Genomic DNA, 17,636 nt, shown 5'->3' on the forward strand with positions numbered 1-17,636 from the left:
GGAGGAACTGGTACCATTCCTTCTGAAACTATTCCAATCGATAGAAAAAGAAGGAATCCTCCCTAACACATTTTATGAAGCCAGCATCGTCCTGATACCAAAGCCAGGCAGAGACACAACCAAAAAAGAGAATTATAGACCAATATCCTGGATGAACATTGACGCAAAAATCCTCAATACAATACTGGCAAACCGAACCCAGCAGCACATCAAAAAGCTTATACACCATGATCAAGTGGGCTTCATCCCTGGGATGCAAGGCTGGTTCAACATACGCAAATCAATACATGTAATCCAGCATGTAGACAGAACCAAAGACAAAAACCACATGATTATCTCAATAGATGCAGAAAAGGCCTTTGACAAAATTCAACAACCCTTCATGCTAAAAACTCTCAATAAATTAGGTATTGATGGGACGTATCTCAAAATAATAAGAGCTATCTACGACAAACCCACAGCCAATATCATACTGAATGGGCAAAAACTGGAAGCATTCCCTCTGAAAACCGGCACAAGACAGGGATGCCCTCTCTCACCGCTCCTATTCAACATAGGGCTGGAAGTTCTGGCCAGAGCAATCAGGCAGGAGAAGGAAATAAAGGGTATTCAGTTAGGAAAAGAGGAAGTCAAACTGTCCCTGTTTGCAGATGACATGACTGTATATCTAGAAACTCCCACTGTCTCAGCCCAAAATCTCCTTAAGCTGATTAGCAACTTCAGCAAAGTCTCAGGATACAAAATCAATGTACAAAAATCACAAGCATTCTTGCACACCAATCACAGACAAACAGAGAGCCAAATCATGAGTGAACTCCCATTCACAATTGCTTCAAAGAGAATAAAATACCTAGGAATCCAACTTACAAGGGATGTGAAGGACCTCTTCAAGGAGAACTACAAACCACTGCTCAATGAAATAAAAGAGGATACAAACAAATGGAAGAACATTCCATGCTCATGGGTTGGAAGAATCAATATCGTGAAAATGGCCATACTGCCCAAGGTAATTTATAGATTCAATGCCATCCCCATCAAGCTACCAATGACTTTCTTCACAGAATTGGAAAAAACTACTTTCAACTTCATATGGAACCAAAAAAGAGCCCGCATCGCCAAGTCAATCCTAAGCCAAAAGAACAAAGCTGGAGGCATCACGCTACCTGACTTCAAACTATACTACAAGGCTACAGTAACCAAAACGGCATGGTACTGGTACCACAACAGAGATATAGATCAATGGAACAGAACAGAGCCCTCAGAAATGATGCCGCCTATCTACAACTATCTGATCTTTGACAAACCTGACAAAAACAAGAAATGGGGAAAGGATTCCCTATTTAATAAATGGTGCTGGGAAAACTGGCTAGCCGTATCTAGAAAGCGGAAACTGGATCCCTTCCTTACACCTTATACAAAAATTAATTCAAGATGGATTAAAGACTTAAATGTTAGACCTAAAACCATTAAAATCCTACAAGAAAACCTAGGCAATACCATTCAGGACATAGGCGTGGGCAAGGACTTCATGTCTAAAACACCAAAAGCAATGGCAACAAAAGCCAAAATTGACAAATGGGATCTAATTAAACTAAAGAGCTTCTGCACAGCAAAAGAAACTACCATCACAGTGAACAGGCAACCTACAGAATGGGAGAAAATTTGGGCAACCTACTCATCTGACAAAGGGCTAATATCCAGAATCTACAATGAACTCAAACAAATTTACAAGAAAAAAACAAACAACCCCATCCAAAGGTGGGCAAAGGACATGAACAGACACTTCTCAAAAGAAGACATTTATGCAGCCAAAAAACACAGGAAGAAACGCTCATCATCACTGGCCATCAGAGAAATGCAAATCAAAACCACAGTGAGATGCCATCTCACACCAGTTAGAATGGCCATCATTAAAAAAACAGGAAACAACAGGTGCTGGAGAGGATGTGGAGAAATAGGAACACTTCTACACTGTTGGTGGGACTGTAAACTAGTTCAACCATTGTGGAAGTCAGTGTGGCGATTCCTCAGGGATCTAGAACTAGAAATACCATTTGGCCCAGCCATCCCATTACTGGGTATATACCCAAAGGTCTATAAATCATGCTGCTATAAAGACACATGCACACGTATGTTTATTGCGGCACTATTCGCAATAGCAAAGAGTTGGAACCAACCCAAATGTCCAACAACGATAGACTGGATTCAGAAAATGTGGCACATATACACCATGGAATACTATGCAGCCATAAAAAATGATGAGTTCGTGTCCTTTGTAGGGACATGGATGAAACTGGAAAACATCATTCTCAGTAAACTATCGCAAGGACAAAAAACCAAACACCGCATGTTCTCACTCATAGGTGGGAATTGAACAATGAGAACTCATGGACACAGGAAGGGGAACATCACATTCCAGGGACTGTTGTGGGGTGGGGGGAGTGGGGAGGGACAGCATTAGGAGATATACCTAATGCTAAATGACGAGTTAATGGGGGCAGGAAATCAACATGGCACATGGATACATATGTAACAAACCTGCACATTGTGCACATGTACCCTAAAACCTAAAGTATAATAAAAAATACAAATAAAAATAAAAAAAATAAAAAAAAAAAGTCAGCAGGAATCTCCAGAGACTTAAACGTCCCTGTCTGACTGACAGCTTTGAAGAGAGTAGTGGTTCTCCCAGCACGCAGCTGGAGATCTGAGAACAGACAGACTGCCTCCTAAAGTGGGTCCCTCACCCCTGAGCAGCCTAACTGGGAGGCACCCCCCCAGTAGGGACAGACTGACACCTCACTCGGCCGGGTACTCCTCTGAGACAAAACTTCCAGAGGAACTATCAGACAGCTGAATTTGTGGTCTCACGAAAATCCGCTGTTCTGCAGCCACCGCTGCTGACACCCAGCCAAACAGGGTCTGGAGTGGACCTCTAGTAAACTCCAACAGACCTGCAGCTGAGGGTCCTGTCTGGCAGAAGGAAAACTCACAAGCAGAAAGGACATCCACACCAAAAACCCATCTGTACATCACCATCATCAAAGACCAAAAGTAGATAAAACCGCAAAGATGGGGAAAAAACAGAGCAGAAAAACTGGAAACTCTAAAAAGCAGAGCACCTCTCCTCCTCCAAAGGAACGCAGTTCCTCACCAGCAATGGAACAAAGCTGGATGGAGGATGACTTTGACGAGTTGAGAGAAGAAGGCTTCAGACGATCAAACTACTCTGAGCTACGGGAGGAAATTCAAAACAATAGCAAAGAAGTTAAAAACTTTGAAAAAAAATTAGAAGAATGGATAACTAGAATAACCAATGGAGAGAAGGGCTTAAAGGAGATGATGGAGCTGAAAGCCAAGTTTCGAGAACTACGTGAAGATTGCAGAAGCCTCAGTAGCAGATGCGATCAACTGGAAGAAAGGGTATCGCTGATGGAAGATGAAATGAATGAAATGAAGCGAGAAGGGAAGTCTAGAGAAAAAAAGAATAAAAAGAAATGAACAAAGCCTCCAAGAAATTTGGGACTACGTGAAACGACCAAACCTACGTCTGATTGGTGTACCTGAAAATGACGGGGAGAATGGAACCAAGTTGGAGAACACTCTGCAAGATACTATCCAGGAGAACTTCCCCAATCTAGCAAGGCAGGCCAACATTCAGATTCAGGAAATACAGAGAAGGCCACAAAGATACTCCTCGAGAAGAGCAACTCCAAGACACATAATTGTCAGATTCACCAAAGTTGAAATGAAGGAAAAAATGTTAAGGGCAGCCAGAGAGAAAGGTCGGGTTACCCACAAAGGGAAGCCCATCAGACTAACAGCTGATCTCTCGGCAGAAACTCTACAAGCCAGAAGAGAGTGGGGGCCGATATTCAACATTCTTAAAGAAAACAATTTTCAACCCAGAATTTCCTATCCAGCCAAACTAAGCTTCATAAGTGAAGGAGAAATAAAATACTTTACAGACAAGCAAACGCTGAGTGATTTTGTCACCACCAGGCCTGCCCTAAAAGAGCTCCTGAAGGAAGCACTAAACATGGAAAGGAACAACCGGTACCAGCCACTGCAAAAACATGCCAAATTGTAAAGACCATCGAGGCTAGGAAGAAACTGCATCAACTAATGAGCAAAATAACCAACTAGCATCATCATGACAGGATCAGATTCACACATAACTATATTAACGTTAAATGTAAATGGACTAAATGCTCCAATTAAAAGACACAGACTGGCAAACTGGATAAGGAGTCAGGACCCATCAGTGTGCTGTATTCAGGAAACCCATCTCACGTGCAGAGACACACACAGACTCAAAATAAAGGGATGGAGGAAGACCTATCAAGCAAATGGAAAACAAAAAAAGGCAGGGGTTGCAATCCTAGTCTCTGATACAACAGACTTCGAACCAACAAAGATCAAAAGAGACAAAGAAGGCCATTACATAATGGTAAAGGGATCAATTCAACAAGAAGAGCTAACTATCCTAAATATATATGCACCCAACACAGGAGCACCCAGATTCATAAAGCAAGTCCTGAGTGACCTACAAAGGGACTTAAACTCCCACACAATAATAATGGGAGATTTTAATACCCCACTGTCAACATTAGACAGATCATCGAGACAGAAAGTTAACAAGGATATCCAGGAATTGAACTCAGCTCTAAACAAAGTGGACCTAATAGACATCTACAGAACTCTCCACCCCAAATCAACAGAATATACATTTTTTTCAGCACCACACCACACCTATTCCAAAATTGACCACATAGTTGGAAGTAAAGCTCTCCTCAGCAAATGTAAAAGAACAGAAATTATAACAAACTCTCTCTCAGACCACAGTGCAATCAAACTAGAACTCAGGATTAAAAAACTCACTCAAAACCGCTCAACTACATGGAAACGGAACAACCTGCTCCTGAACGACTACTGGGTACATAATGAAACGAAGGCAGAAATAAAGATGTTCTTTGAAACCAACGAGAACAAAGACACAACATGCCAGAATCTCTGGGACACATTCAAAGCAGTGTGTAGAGGGAAATTTATAGCACTAAATGCCCACAAGAGAAAGCAGGAAAGATCCAAAATTGACACCCTAACATCACAATTAAAAGAACTAGAAAAGCAAGAGCAAACACATGCAAAAGCTAGCAGAAGGCTAGAAATAACTAAAATCAGAGCAGAACTGATGGAAATAGAGACACAAAAAACCCTTCAAAAAATTAATGAATCCAGGAGCTGGTTTTTTGAGAAGATCAACAAAATTGATAGACCGCTAGCAAGACTAATAAAGAAGAAAAGGGAGAAGAATCAAACAGATGCAATAAAAAATGAAAAAGGGGATATCACCACCGATCCCACAGAAATACAATCTACCATCAGAGAATACTACAAACACCTCTATGCAAATAAACTAGAAAATCTAGAAGAGATGGATAAATTCCTCGACAAATACACCCTCCCAAGACTAAATCAGGAAGAAGTCGAATCTCTGAATAGACCAATAACAGGTTCTGAAATTGTGGCAATGATCAATAGCTTACCAACCAAAAAGAGTCCAGGACCTGATGGATTCACAGCTGAATTCTACCAGAGGTACAAGGAGGAACTGGTACCATTCCTTCTGAAACTATTCCAATCGATAGAAAAAGAAGGAATCCTCCCTAACACATTTTATGAAGCCAGCATCGTCCTGATACCAAAGCCAGGCAGAGACACAACCAAAAAAGAGAATTATAGACCAATATCCTGGATGAACATTGACGCAAAAATCCTCAATACAATACTGGCAAACCGAACCCAGCAGCACATCAAAAAGCTTATACACCATGATCAAGTGGGCTTCATCCCTGGGATGCAAGGCTGGTTCAACATACGCAAATCAATACATGTAATCCAGCATGTAGACAGAACCAAAGACAAAAACCACATGATTATCTCAATAGATGCAGAAAAGGCCTTTGACAAAATTCAACAACCCTTCATGCTAAAAACTCTCAATAAATTAGGTATTGATGGGACGTATCTCAAAATAATAAGAGCTATCTACGACAAACCCACAGCCAATATCATACTGAATGGGCAAAAACTGGAAGCATTCCCTCTGAAAACCGGCACAAGACAGGGATGCCCTCTCTCACCGCTCCTATTCAACATAGGGCTGGAAGTTCTGGCCAGAGCAATCAGGCAGGAGAAGGAAATAAAGGGTATTCAGTTAGGAAAAGAGGAAGTCAAACTGTCCCTGTTTGCAGATGACATGACTGTATATCTAGAAACTCCCACTGTCTCAGCCCAAAATCTCCTTAAGCTGATTAGCAACTTCAGCAAAGTCTCAGGATACAAAATCAATGTACAAAAATCACAAGCATTCTTGCACACCAATCACAGACAAACAGAGAGCCAAATCATGAGTGAACTCCCATTCACAATTGCTTCAAAGAGAATAAAATACCTAGGAATCCAACTTACAAGGGATGTGAAGGACCTCTTCAAGGAGAACTACAAACCACTGCTCAATGAAATAAAAGAGGATACAAACAAATGGAAGAACATTCCATGCTCATGGGTTGGAAGAATCAATATCGTGAAAATGGCCATACTGCCCAAGGTAATTTATAGATTCAATGCCATCCCCATCAAGCTACCAATGACTTTCTTCACAGAATTGGAAAAAACTACTTTCAACTTCATATGGAACCAAAAAAGAGCCCGCATCGCCAAGTCAATCCTAAGCCAAAAGAACAAAGCTGGAGGCATCACGCTACCTGACTTCAAACTATACTACAAGGCTACAGTAACCAAAACGGCATGGTACTGGTACCACAACAGAGATATAGATCAATGGAACAGAACAGAGCCCTCAGAAATGATGCCGCCTATCTACAACTATCTGATCTTTGACAAACCTGACAAAAACAAGAAATGGGGAAAGGATTCCCTATTTAATAAATGGTGCTGGGAAAACTGGCTAGCCGTATCTAGAAAGCGGAAACTGGATCCCTTCCTTACACCTTATACAAAAATTAATTCAAGATGGATTAAAGACTTAAATGTTAGACCTAAAACCATTAAAATCCTACAAGAAAACCTAGGCAATACCATTCAGGACATAGGCGTGGGCAAGGACTTCATGTCTAAAACACCAAAAGCAATGGCAACAAAAGCCAAAATTGACAAATGGGATCTAATTAAACTAAAGAGCTTCTGCACAGCAAAAGAAACTACCATCACAGTGAACAGGCAACCTACAGAATGGGAGAAAATTTGGGCAACCTACTCATCTGACAAAGGGCTAATATCCAGAATCTACAATGAACTCAAACAAATTTACAAGAAAAAAACAAACAACCCCATCCAAAGGTGGGCAAAGGACATGAACAGACACTTCTCAAAAGAAGACATTTATGCAGCCAAAAAACACAGGAAGAAACGCTCATCATCACTGGCCATCAGAGAAATGCAAATCAAAACCACAGTGAGATGCCATCTCACACCAGTTAGAATGGCCATCATTAAAAAAACAGGAAACAACAGGTGCTGGAGAGGATGTGGAGAAATAGGAACACTTCTACACTGTTGGTGGGACTGTAAACTAGTTCAACCATTGTGGAAGTCAGTGTGGCGATTCCTCAGGGATCTAGAACTAGAAATACCATTTGGCCCAGCCATCCCATTACTGGGTATATACCCAAAGGTCTATAAATCATGCTGCTATAAAGACACATGCACACGTATGTTTATTGCGGCACTATTCGCAATAGCAAAGAGTTGGAACCAACCCAAATGTCCAACAACGATAGACTGGATTCAGAAAATGTGGCACATATACACCATGGAATACTATGCAGCCATAAAAAATGATGAGTTCGTGTCCTTTGTAGGGACATGGATGAAACTGGAAAACATCATTCTCAGTAAACTATCGCAAGGACAAAAAACCAAACACCGCATGTTCTCACTCATAGGTGGGAATTGAACAATGAGAACTCATGGACACAGGAAGGGGAACATCACATTCCAGGGACTGTTGTGGGGTGGGGGGAGTGGGGAGGGACAGCATTAGGAGATATACCTAATGCTAAATGACGAGTTAATGGGGGCAGGAAATCAACATGGCACATGGATACATATGTAACAAACCTGCACATTGTGCACATGTACCCTAAAACCTAAAGTATAATAATAATAAAAAAAAAAGAAACGGAAGGAAAGAAAGGAAGAAAAAGAAAGAAAGGCTGATGAAATAAAGAAAGAAGCAAAGGCAGGTGAAAGAAAAAGACAGAAAGACAAAAGAGAGAAAGAGAAAGAAAGGCAAAAGCAAGCAAGCAAGAGAAAGAAAGAGATAGGGAGGAGTTAAAAACTAACAAAAAATATATATAAGGGACCGTCTTAGAACTTATACACATTTAAGTTTAAAATAAAATATTTTCCACCACTGCAGAAGAATGTTAACTTTTGTCATTCCCAATTCCCACTCATGACAAGCAGAATGTGGTTAAACTTATGCTAGGAATATTAGGAGAGTAGGGCCAGAAATTTAGAGCCTTTTTGGGAATTATGACCCCTTAATTATAATAATTTAGTATTAGACAAACCTCAAGGTTTATTTAGAAAGCTAAAAAAAATTGTCAAATATGAACTTGTTTCACTATAAAAATCCTAGTTGCTTTTGTGGTTGAAGGAAGTAGGCAGGAAGAGAGAATTTTTTACTGTGGACTTTCTGCCAAAATTAGTTCTTATATTGACAAAAGAGTCTCTAGCAGATCTATTTCAATCAGAATGTGAAGCCTGGTGAAACTTTTAATTGAAAGATCCAAAGCTGGTATTATCCAACAGACATGGTTTATGAGTTTCAGTTAGGCCCTAAATTTTCTTCTCTTCAATGAAACTATTAGGTTGACGAATATTACTTGCCCAATGCCTCAGGTCTCAGACTTGTATGTACCTTGATCCTACTAGAGTGAGATAATTTAAACAGATGGAGTATATATAAACCTATAATTCAGAGTGTGTTTTGCCTTTTCTCCCAATGCACTTAACTTATGAGGACTACAACTTCCAAGATGCAATGCTGGAAACGCCCCTTCCTGCCCTTGCACATTAACTTTTCCTACCTCTTGTTTACTGGTAATCTCTCTCTAACTGGATGAAGTCAAGCATGGCTAGGTGCGGCGAGAGTAGGAAGTATGCCTATGTGTCTCTGTGTAGCCTGAGAGAAGTAGGGAACCAATAGGTTGGCTTCTTAAAAACATCATTCATTCAATGGGAACAGCTTCTTCATTTCTCAATTGCCATAGACCTTAGGTTTTTAAATAAAACTATAGAGGTAGGATACACAATTAAAAAAAAATCTTTCATCAAGGAATGTTTGTTTGGTTCCCAGTGAGTAGCAGAGGTAGGCCAACAAGCTTTTTAGTACAGTTCTATTGACTTTGCAAATTACAGAAGCTGCAATTTTTTGGAATTTCTGGAAGTAGGCTGACCGTGACTGTCAGTCCTAATTTCATTGTCATTCTAAGTTTTCATCTTTTGTTTCTGTTTACATGTTCATGAGTATTTTGCTGGAAAACATCCCTCAGTAGGGATGTTAGTCAGAAATACTTAAAAATTGGAACTCTAATCTTTTTTTTTTTTTTTTTTTCTGTTTAAACCAGTGGTTCTTAATGTGTGGTCCCTGGACCAGTAGAATCAGCATTACTTGAAACCAGTTGTTAACAGAAATACGAATTCTCAGACCCCTCCCCAGACCTACCAAATCAAAGACCCTGGAGGTAGGGCCTCACAATCTGTCTTAAAAAGCTCTCCATGCTGGCATTTGAGAACCAAAATTAGTGGCTCTCAGATTTTCCTAATCACTTCAAATAATCACCTGGGGAAACTTAAAAAAAAAAAAAAGAAAACCAATTCCCAGCCTCTACTCAGACAAGTTAAATAAGAATCTCTGGGAGAGAAGATCAGGTTTCAGTATTTTTAAAATACTCATGTAAATGTGAAGATGATTCTAACGTGCTGCCTGACTGAATAACCACTCATGAAAACTTCCAACTCGTAAGGAATGAAATGTCATAATCCACAGAATAAAATATTTTTAGAGTTTCAAGAAACACTAGACAGAACTTCACTTTATAAAGGAGGGAATGAAGTTCCTAGTTTAGATATATTTCTACCATATCATGAAGCCACATGTTTATTACTGTTTGAGGCTTGGGACCAAGTCTTGTACTTCTTTTGTGTTCCTAACCCAGCCCGGTGTTTACACAGCAGGTATTTACACCTGTGTTAACTGGCTGAGAAAAGAAACTAAACAAACAGAAAAACCTCTTTATGAAGAGACAGTTCCATTCTGTACATACAGTAGATGTATGTTTTTGCTGAAAATATGCCACTCATTCATGCATAGAACCTAGTAGGTTTAAAGAAATATCAATGCCTAAGGCTTTGATAACCTCCACATGCAGAAATGTTCACGGCTCCTCTTTTCACAGTTGAGGTGTTTTCTGGACATGAGAGGCAGCTCCGGGAACCAAATTTTGGCTGATAAGTGTCCAGTGGACACGATTCACAAGTCTCAAGTCCACTGTAGGAGTAGGTGCCTTGTTTACACTGAGCTGAAAAGAAAAAGGTAATATTATCAATAATGATATTAAGCTGCACAAAATTAGCACTGTGTGGGATAGGGTTTTCTGCATTTTAGCACAGAATGAGGGACCCAGAGAGCTCTTTCTCCTGTTAGCTAAGCATACACATATTGTGGCACCACCATGCTTCTCTATACTAAGTTTTAGACTGCTTCCATTTACTTCCATTATGACCTTTTACAGTGTTTGATGCATAGAACACATTCAATAAATAGTTATCGAATGAAGTTAGAAATACATAGCACAGAAGGACACTATGATAGGAACAAGTTGTACACTGGGAATTTGTTCATGTAGAAGTTCTCAATATGTACACTGTTATCCTGAGTGGCAGAAACAAAACCCCAAACCTAGCTAGAGCCTTATAAACTACTCTGAAATCTCTGCTTTAAAAAAGAACTGGCTGCTGTAAATAAGAACTGGCTCTGCTACCTCCTCCTACCTAGACACGCCGTTTCATCCAAGGGCCAGTGGGGAGTAGAACATAAAAGTAGACATACCTTCAGGCACAGAGAGGTGAAGCAACTTTCTAAAATTCATAAGGATGATTTGTAGAAGAACAGGACTTTGGCCAGATGCCCTGACTCCCAGACTACTGGCCTTTCTTTCTGCTTTTGACCTCCAAACAACTCTCCTTTTCACCATTGCTAACATGTTTAGTGCATTTCCAATTACGTAGCACTGCTCGAGTTTATATCAGTCATTAAGCACCCACACCTGCATTCAGAACTAGGGCAAAGAAGCACACTTTTGAAATTCCTTATTTTAGGCATGTCTTGCTGTAGCCTTAATTATGAGAGAAAATGTTTCCATCAGGAACTCTTATTGAGAATAATAGTGAAAATATTTTGAAAATATTGAATATTTTAGTAGCAAGAATATGTGCAAACGTGCCTGTAGTTATTCATTTCCAAGTAAACTGAGAACTGATCTCATCACATCAGACACTATTCTAACAAAAAGCAATCCAATAATTGCAAAGTATCACGAAACTTCTTTCCATTAATTAATGTGAGATTCAAGAAAAGAATCCAGCTGATAGATATAGTTTGGATGTGTGTCTCTGCCCAAATCTCATGTTGAAATATAACCCCCAGTGTTGGAAGTGGGGCCTGGTGGGAGGTGATTGGATCATGGGGGTGGATTTCTCATGGATGGTTTAGTATCATACCCCTGGTGCTGTTCTAGTGATAGTGATTGAGTTCTCGTGATAACTTCATTGAAAAAAAGTATGTGGCACCTCCCCTGTCTCTCTTTTTTACTTTTTTTTTTTTTTTGAGATAGGGTCTTGCTCTGTCCCTCAGGCTGGAGCGCAGTGGTGCGGTCATAGCTCACTGCAGCCTCCACCTCCTGGGCTCAAGCAATCCTCCCACCTCATCCTCCCGAGTAACTGGGACTACAGGTGCACACCACCATGCCTGGCTAATTTTTGTATTTTTTGTAGAGACAGGATTTTGCCATGTTGCCCAGGCTGGTCTTGAACTCCTTGGCTCAAACAAACTTCCTGCCTCAGCCTCCCAAAGTGCTGAGACTACAGGTGTGAGCCACCACACATTCCTCCCTCCCGCCCCAACCCCCTGCCTTGCTCCTACATTCTCCATGTGACATGCCTGCTCCTTATTTGCCTTCTGCCATGATTGGAAGCTTCCTGAGGTCACCCCAGAAGCAGATGCTGCTATGCTTCCTGTATAGCCTGCAAAACCATGAGCCAATTAAAACTCTTTTCTTTATAAATTACTCAGTCTCAAGTATTCCTTTATAGCAATGCTAGAATGGCCTAATACACCAGGCTAACTAATGAATGTGGATTGGAGTTTGACTTAGAGAGAGCAATGGAATATTTCCAAAAGGAAAGCTAAATGGACTTCTTTAAAGTGGGGGAAACAGGTAATATTTTATGTTTAAAAGAAAGAAAAAATAAATAAAATTTCTTTCTGCTTAAAAAAAAAAAGAAAAAAAGAAAATGTAGTATATGTACCATGGAATACTAGTTAGCCATAAACAGGAACAAAATAACGTCTTTTGCAGCAATTTGGTTGAGCTGGAGGCCATTATTGTAAGTGAAGTAACTCAGGAATGGAAAACCAAATATCATATGTTCTCACTTATAAGTGGAGCTAAGATATGAGGATGCAAAGGTATAAGAATAATATAATGGACTTTGCGGACCCCAGGGGAAATGGTGGAAGGAGGGTGAGTGATAAAAGTCTGCATATTGGGCACAGTGTACACTATCTGGGTAAAAGGTGCACCAGAATCTCAGAAATCACCATTAACGAACTTATCCATGTAACCAAAAACCACCTGTACCCAAAAAAACTATTATGATAAAAAAAATTTTTTTAAGTTTTTTTAAAAAATCTCTGTTTTCTGAATCACTCAGGAATGTAGTGATTCCAAACAGTTATCCAAATAGTTAGCAACGAGGCTGGGTGTGGTGGCTCATGCCTGTAATCCTAGCACTTTGGGAGGCCAAGGTGGGTGATTTGAGGTCAGGAGTTCAAGACCGGCCTGGCCAACATGGTGAAACCCTGCCTCTACTAAAAATACAAAAATTAGCCATGTGTGGTGGCAGGCACTTGTAATCCCAGCTACTTGGGAGGCTGAGGCAGGAGAATCACTTGAACCCAGGAGCTGGAGGTTGCAGTGAGCTGAGATCGCGCCACTGTACTCCTGCATGGGCGACAGAGCGAGGCTCTGTCTCAAAACAAAACAAGACAAAACAAAACAAAAAGCAAGCAGGGTTAACTTTTAAACTGGCAAAATAATATGTTGCCTGATTTTTTTAAGTGGAAACCTGTCTATAAATGCCATATACTTTCCAGATTTCTTATACAAAGGAAATCGTATCCTTCCATTGATAATTCAGTGGCATCACTGTAAAACTCCAACCTTTCTACAAATGTTTCTCCCAAGTCTTGTCCCCTGGGCTCCCCTAAAGCCTCACATTGCACAATCTGCCCTACTCACTCAGACTCTTTCCCCTGTGCAGTATTCCTCACCTAGGACATGCGTATCCATCTTATAGCTCCAGATAGCTTGTAAGTGACTGTATTAGTCTGTTCTCATGCTGCTAATAAAGACATACCCGAGACTGGGTAATTTATAAAGGAAAGAGGTTTAATTGACTCACAGGTCCACATGGCTGGGGAGTCTTCAAGATCATGGCAGAAGGCAAATGAGGAGCAAAGTCACATCTTACATGATGACAGCCAAGAGAGCTTGTGCAAGGGAACTGCCCTTTATAAAACCATTAGATTTCGTGAGACTTATTCACTACCATGAGAACAATATGGGAGAAACCGCCCCCATGATTCAGTTATCTCCACCTGGCCCCGCCCTTGACAGGTGGGGATTATCACAATTCAAGGTGAGATTTGGGTGGGGACACAACCAACCCATATCAGTGACAGAGGGCAAGAAACCCACCTTCCCCTTCCCCATTGCCCAACAGAGTGTGATGCCTTTACGCAAGTTTTCAGTGCTTTTCTTTTTCTTTTTTTTTTTTTTTGAGATGGAGTCTCACTCTGTCGCCCAGGTTGGAGTGCAGTGGCACGATCTTGGCTCACTGCAAGCTCCCCCTCCCAGGTTCACGCCATTCTCCTGCCTCAGCCTCCCGAGTAGCTGGGACTACAGGTGCCTGCCACCACGCCCGGCTAATTTTTTGTATTTTTAGTAGAGACGAGGGTTCACTGTGTTAGCCAGGATGGTCTCGATCTCCTGACCTCCTGATTCGCCCATCTTGGCTTCCCAAAGTGCTGGGATTACAGGCGTGAGCCACCGCGCCCAGCCTTTCAGTGCTTCTTAAAATAAATGACTCTAAAAGGGAGACGGTAACATGCAATCAATTTAAACTCACTTTCCTGTAACTATATATTTCAATGTGAAAGAATTAAGGGTAGGACCTCAACTTCATATAATCCTCTACTCTAGAGAAGGAGTTAAAGCTACTCAGGTCACATGTGATATGTAAGTGCCAGTTACTGTTTTCCCAAAACAGACATTGAGTAATTTCCCAAGTTGCCCATTGACTGTCAGCATTTAGACACCAATTTTATAATATATTCAACAAAAAAAAAATTAAAGAAGACTTGCTTAACAACCCTTTTAGTGGTTAAAACCACATGAGTGGTTTTAAATACTTAACTGTTCAATTTAGATTCCACTAATCCCCTGGCAGGGAAGAGTAAATAGTAAAGCTGTTACCAGTGGGTCGCAGCTTGCATACACATTAGCCCCCAAGGAGGCAATCTTGAACCTTCATTCATTCAGACCTTACTAATTAGGAAGTTGTGATCATTTGGATAGCCTGAGGTCCGTTATGGAAAACAAGTTCTGTGAACAAAGTAAAGGAAATAGTCCAATCGTGTGTGTGTGTGTGTGTGTGTGATGGAGTTTTGCTCTCGTTGGCCAGGCTGGAGTGCAGTGGCGTGATTGATCTCGGCTCACTGCAACCTCCACCTCCCAGGTTCAAGCAATTCTTTTGCCTCAGCCTCCTGAGTAGCTGGGAGTACAGGCACCTGCCACCAAGCCTGGCTAGTTTTTCTGTATTTTAAGTAGAGAGAGGGTTTCATCATGTTGGCCAGGCTGGTCTTGAAGTCCTGACCTCAGGTGATATGCCCGCCTCTGCCTCCCAAAGTGCTGGGATTACAGGTGTGAGCCACTGCGCGTGGCCCAATCATTTTTTAATATTTATTACTATTTTATTGACACAAACTTCAAAAACTTGTACTCAGGGATGTATTCCTAGATATTAAAAGCATAAAATAAAACAAAGTGTTTGCTTTGGGGTGTGAGTGAGAAGGGATAAACAGGCATCCAAGGTGCTGGCAATGTACTATTTCTTGACTTGAGTAGTCGTTCTACAAATCACTTTTAAAAGAATCATTTATTTAACATTTATTTGCTAATTATAAACCAATTTTTATTTTTTCCTACTAATTTTCATGTAGTCTAGTATTTCTCAAACTCTACCATACATTAGAATCACCTGGGCCCTACCACCACCACCATTTTTGATTCAGTAGGTATATGGTGGACCAGGAAATTTCAATTTTGATAAAGTACCTAGATGAGGCTGATTCTATTGGGTGGGGGCCACATTCTGCAAACTACTGATCTAATCAATATCTTACGGCCATAATTTGAATCACTTTAATATACTCTACAATTCCAGCTGAGTTTAATTCATTTTATCTGATTGTATAATATTTTAGTGAACTACCACCCTGGTAGAAAGGCAGGTAGGCAGCAATTTCAAACTGTAATCTTAGTTACAATAGCAGTTATCAGTTAATCATATCATTCAATACAGATCACTGCTGTGCAGGCCTCCTAGCTGAGTGGAGCATAGGGTGTTTCTTTTTTTTCTTTTTTGTTTTATTATACTTTAAGTTTTAGGGTACATGTGCACAACATGCAGGTTAGTTACATATGTATACATGTGCCATGTTGGTGTGCTGCACCCAGTAACTCGTCATTTAACATTAGGTATATCTCCAAATGCTATCCCTCCCCGCTTCCCCAACCCCACAACAGGCCCCGGTGTGAGATGTTCCCCTTCCTGTGTCCAAGTGTTCTTATTGTTCAATTCCCAACTATGAGTGAGAACATGCAGTGTTTGGTTTTTTGTCCTTGCGATAGTTTGCTCAGAATGATGGTTTCCAGCTTCATCCGTGTCCCTACAAAGGACATGAACTCATCTTGATGGATTGGGTCAGTGCCACACAAAGGTCCTTCATCTTGGCCTGCATTTTGCATTAACCCAGAACACTGAGAATAACTCTTCCCAAGTCCAACCAGCACCCTCGCCAGTTTAGGACGGAGTTTACATCAACATGTACAATAGAGAAACTCTATTCTGATTATGGGCTCTGGAGTCAGACAAAACTAAGTTTGGATCCAAGGTGTAAGACAAAGGACTGAAGTTTTCTAAGATATGGTTACTTCATGGGGTGGACACCACGGTATGCTGCCAAGGTCTCTCTTCAATGAAAGATATCTTGCCCAAGCTTTTGGGAGTGCTGTTGATAGACTCCCTCCAGCTGTCAGGCTCCTCAAGACTGTTTCATTGCAGAGGGTCACCTGATCCGAGACCTGCCCCTTCCTGTGGCAGCCCATGTTAATGACTAATTGATGCACGAATACGAAAGCCTGGCAATATTAGGACAACTGTGAAGGGCTCCCTCACTTCAGAGCTCTCTGTGGGGAGACTCTGCTTGAGCCTGCATTGTAGCTCAACCTCCACCTCTACCCAAACCTGCTTCCCTCTTCTTTCTTCCATAGATATTGATCCTAAATAAATGCTAAGCACACTACCCTCCATATTAGAGTCCGCTTCCCAGGGAATCAAGCCTGCAACATTAATTTTTTTAAAAAAAGTGGACAAAAACTCTAAGATGTGGGAATCCTATGGATTCGTTCATTCATTAAATATTTATTGAGCCAGCCAGCTCTGTTCTGGATGCTAAGAATACAGCAGTGAATACAGATGTTTAACTTGAAGGGGAACAATTAGGAAGAGCATTAAGGTTGAAATCAATCATTAGGTACAGTATTGATTGACTATTTCATATAAAAAGAGAATAAAAGAATAGTATCTCTTCCTCTCGTCACCACTCCCTATCTGCCTTTTTAAAATGGCCTCAGCTTATAATATTCATGTTCTATTCTGCAGCCATAGATTCTTGATTTCCTAAGCAGGTCTCAGCCTGATTGAGCTTTACTGCAGTGCAGATTTCCTTCCCTATCTCCATGCTGCCCTTGGGAGCTTGAAAGTCACTATACTGTTTTTCCACTACCATGGGTGGTGGAAAATTGTGGGGCTGTTTAAAGACCTATTCCCCCCGGATACCTCAGGCAGCAATTTCTTCTTCTAATGCTCACCAAACATGATAAAGTCTCTCTAGCTTTCCAAGGCCCTATGCCTGCTTAGAAACACCACTCAGCTGTGTCTTTCCTGGGGTCTTGTGACTGTAAGCTCTATCCAAAAGA

At 40.9% G+C, this 17,636-nt stretch overlaps 1 protein-coding gene across 1 annotated transcript in view; it reads right to left on the bottom strand.

Annotated features, from left to right (window-relative positions):
• Positions 1-10,430: 10,430 nt before the first annotated feature.
• The window catches only part of SLC5A8 (solute carrier family 5 member 8), a 73,222-nt gene continuing 66,016 nt past the window's right edge, over positions 10,431-17,636 (bottom strand). Inside the window, exon 16 of the mRNA XM_063615183.1 lies at positions 10,431-10,608. Coding sequence (XP_063471253.1) covers positions 10,604-10,608 — 5 coding nt within the window. The 3' untranslated portion in view covers positions 10,431-10,603. The remainder of the gene's footprint in view (positions 10,609-17,636) is intronic.

This window comes from Symphalangus syndactylus, chromosome 13 (assembly GCF_028878055.3).
Source record: "Symphalangus syndactylus isolate Jambi chromosome 13, NHGRI_mSymSyn1-v2.1_pri, whole genome shotgun sequence".
Taxonomy (NCBI): Eukaryota; Metazoa; Chordata; class Mammalia; order Primates; family Hylobatidae; genus Symphalangus; species Symphalangus syndactylus.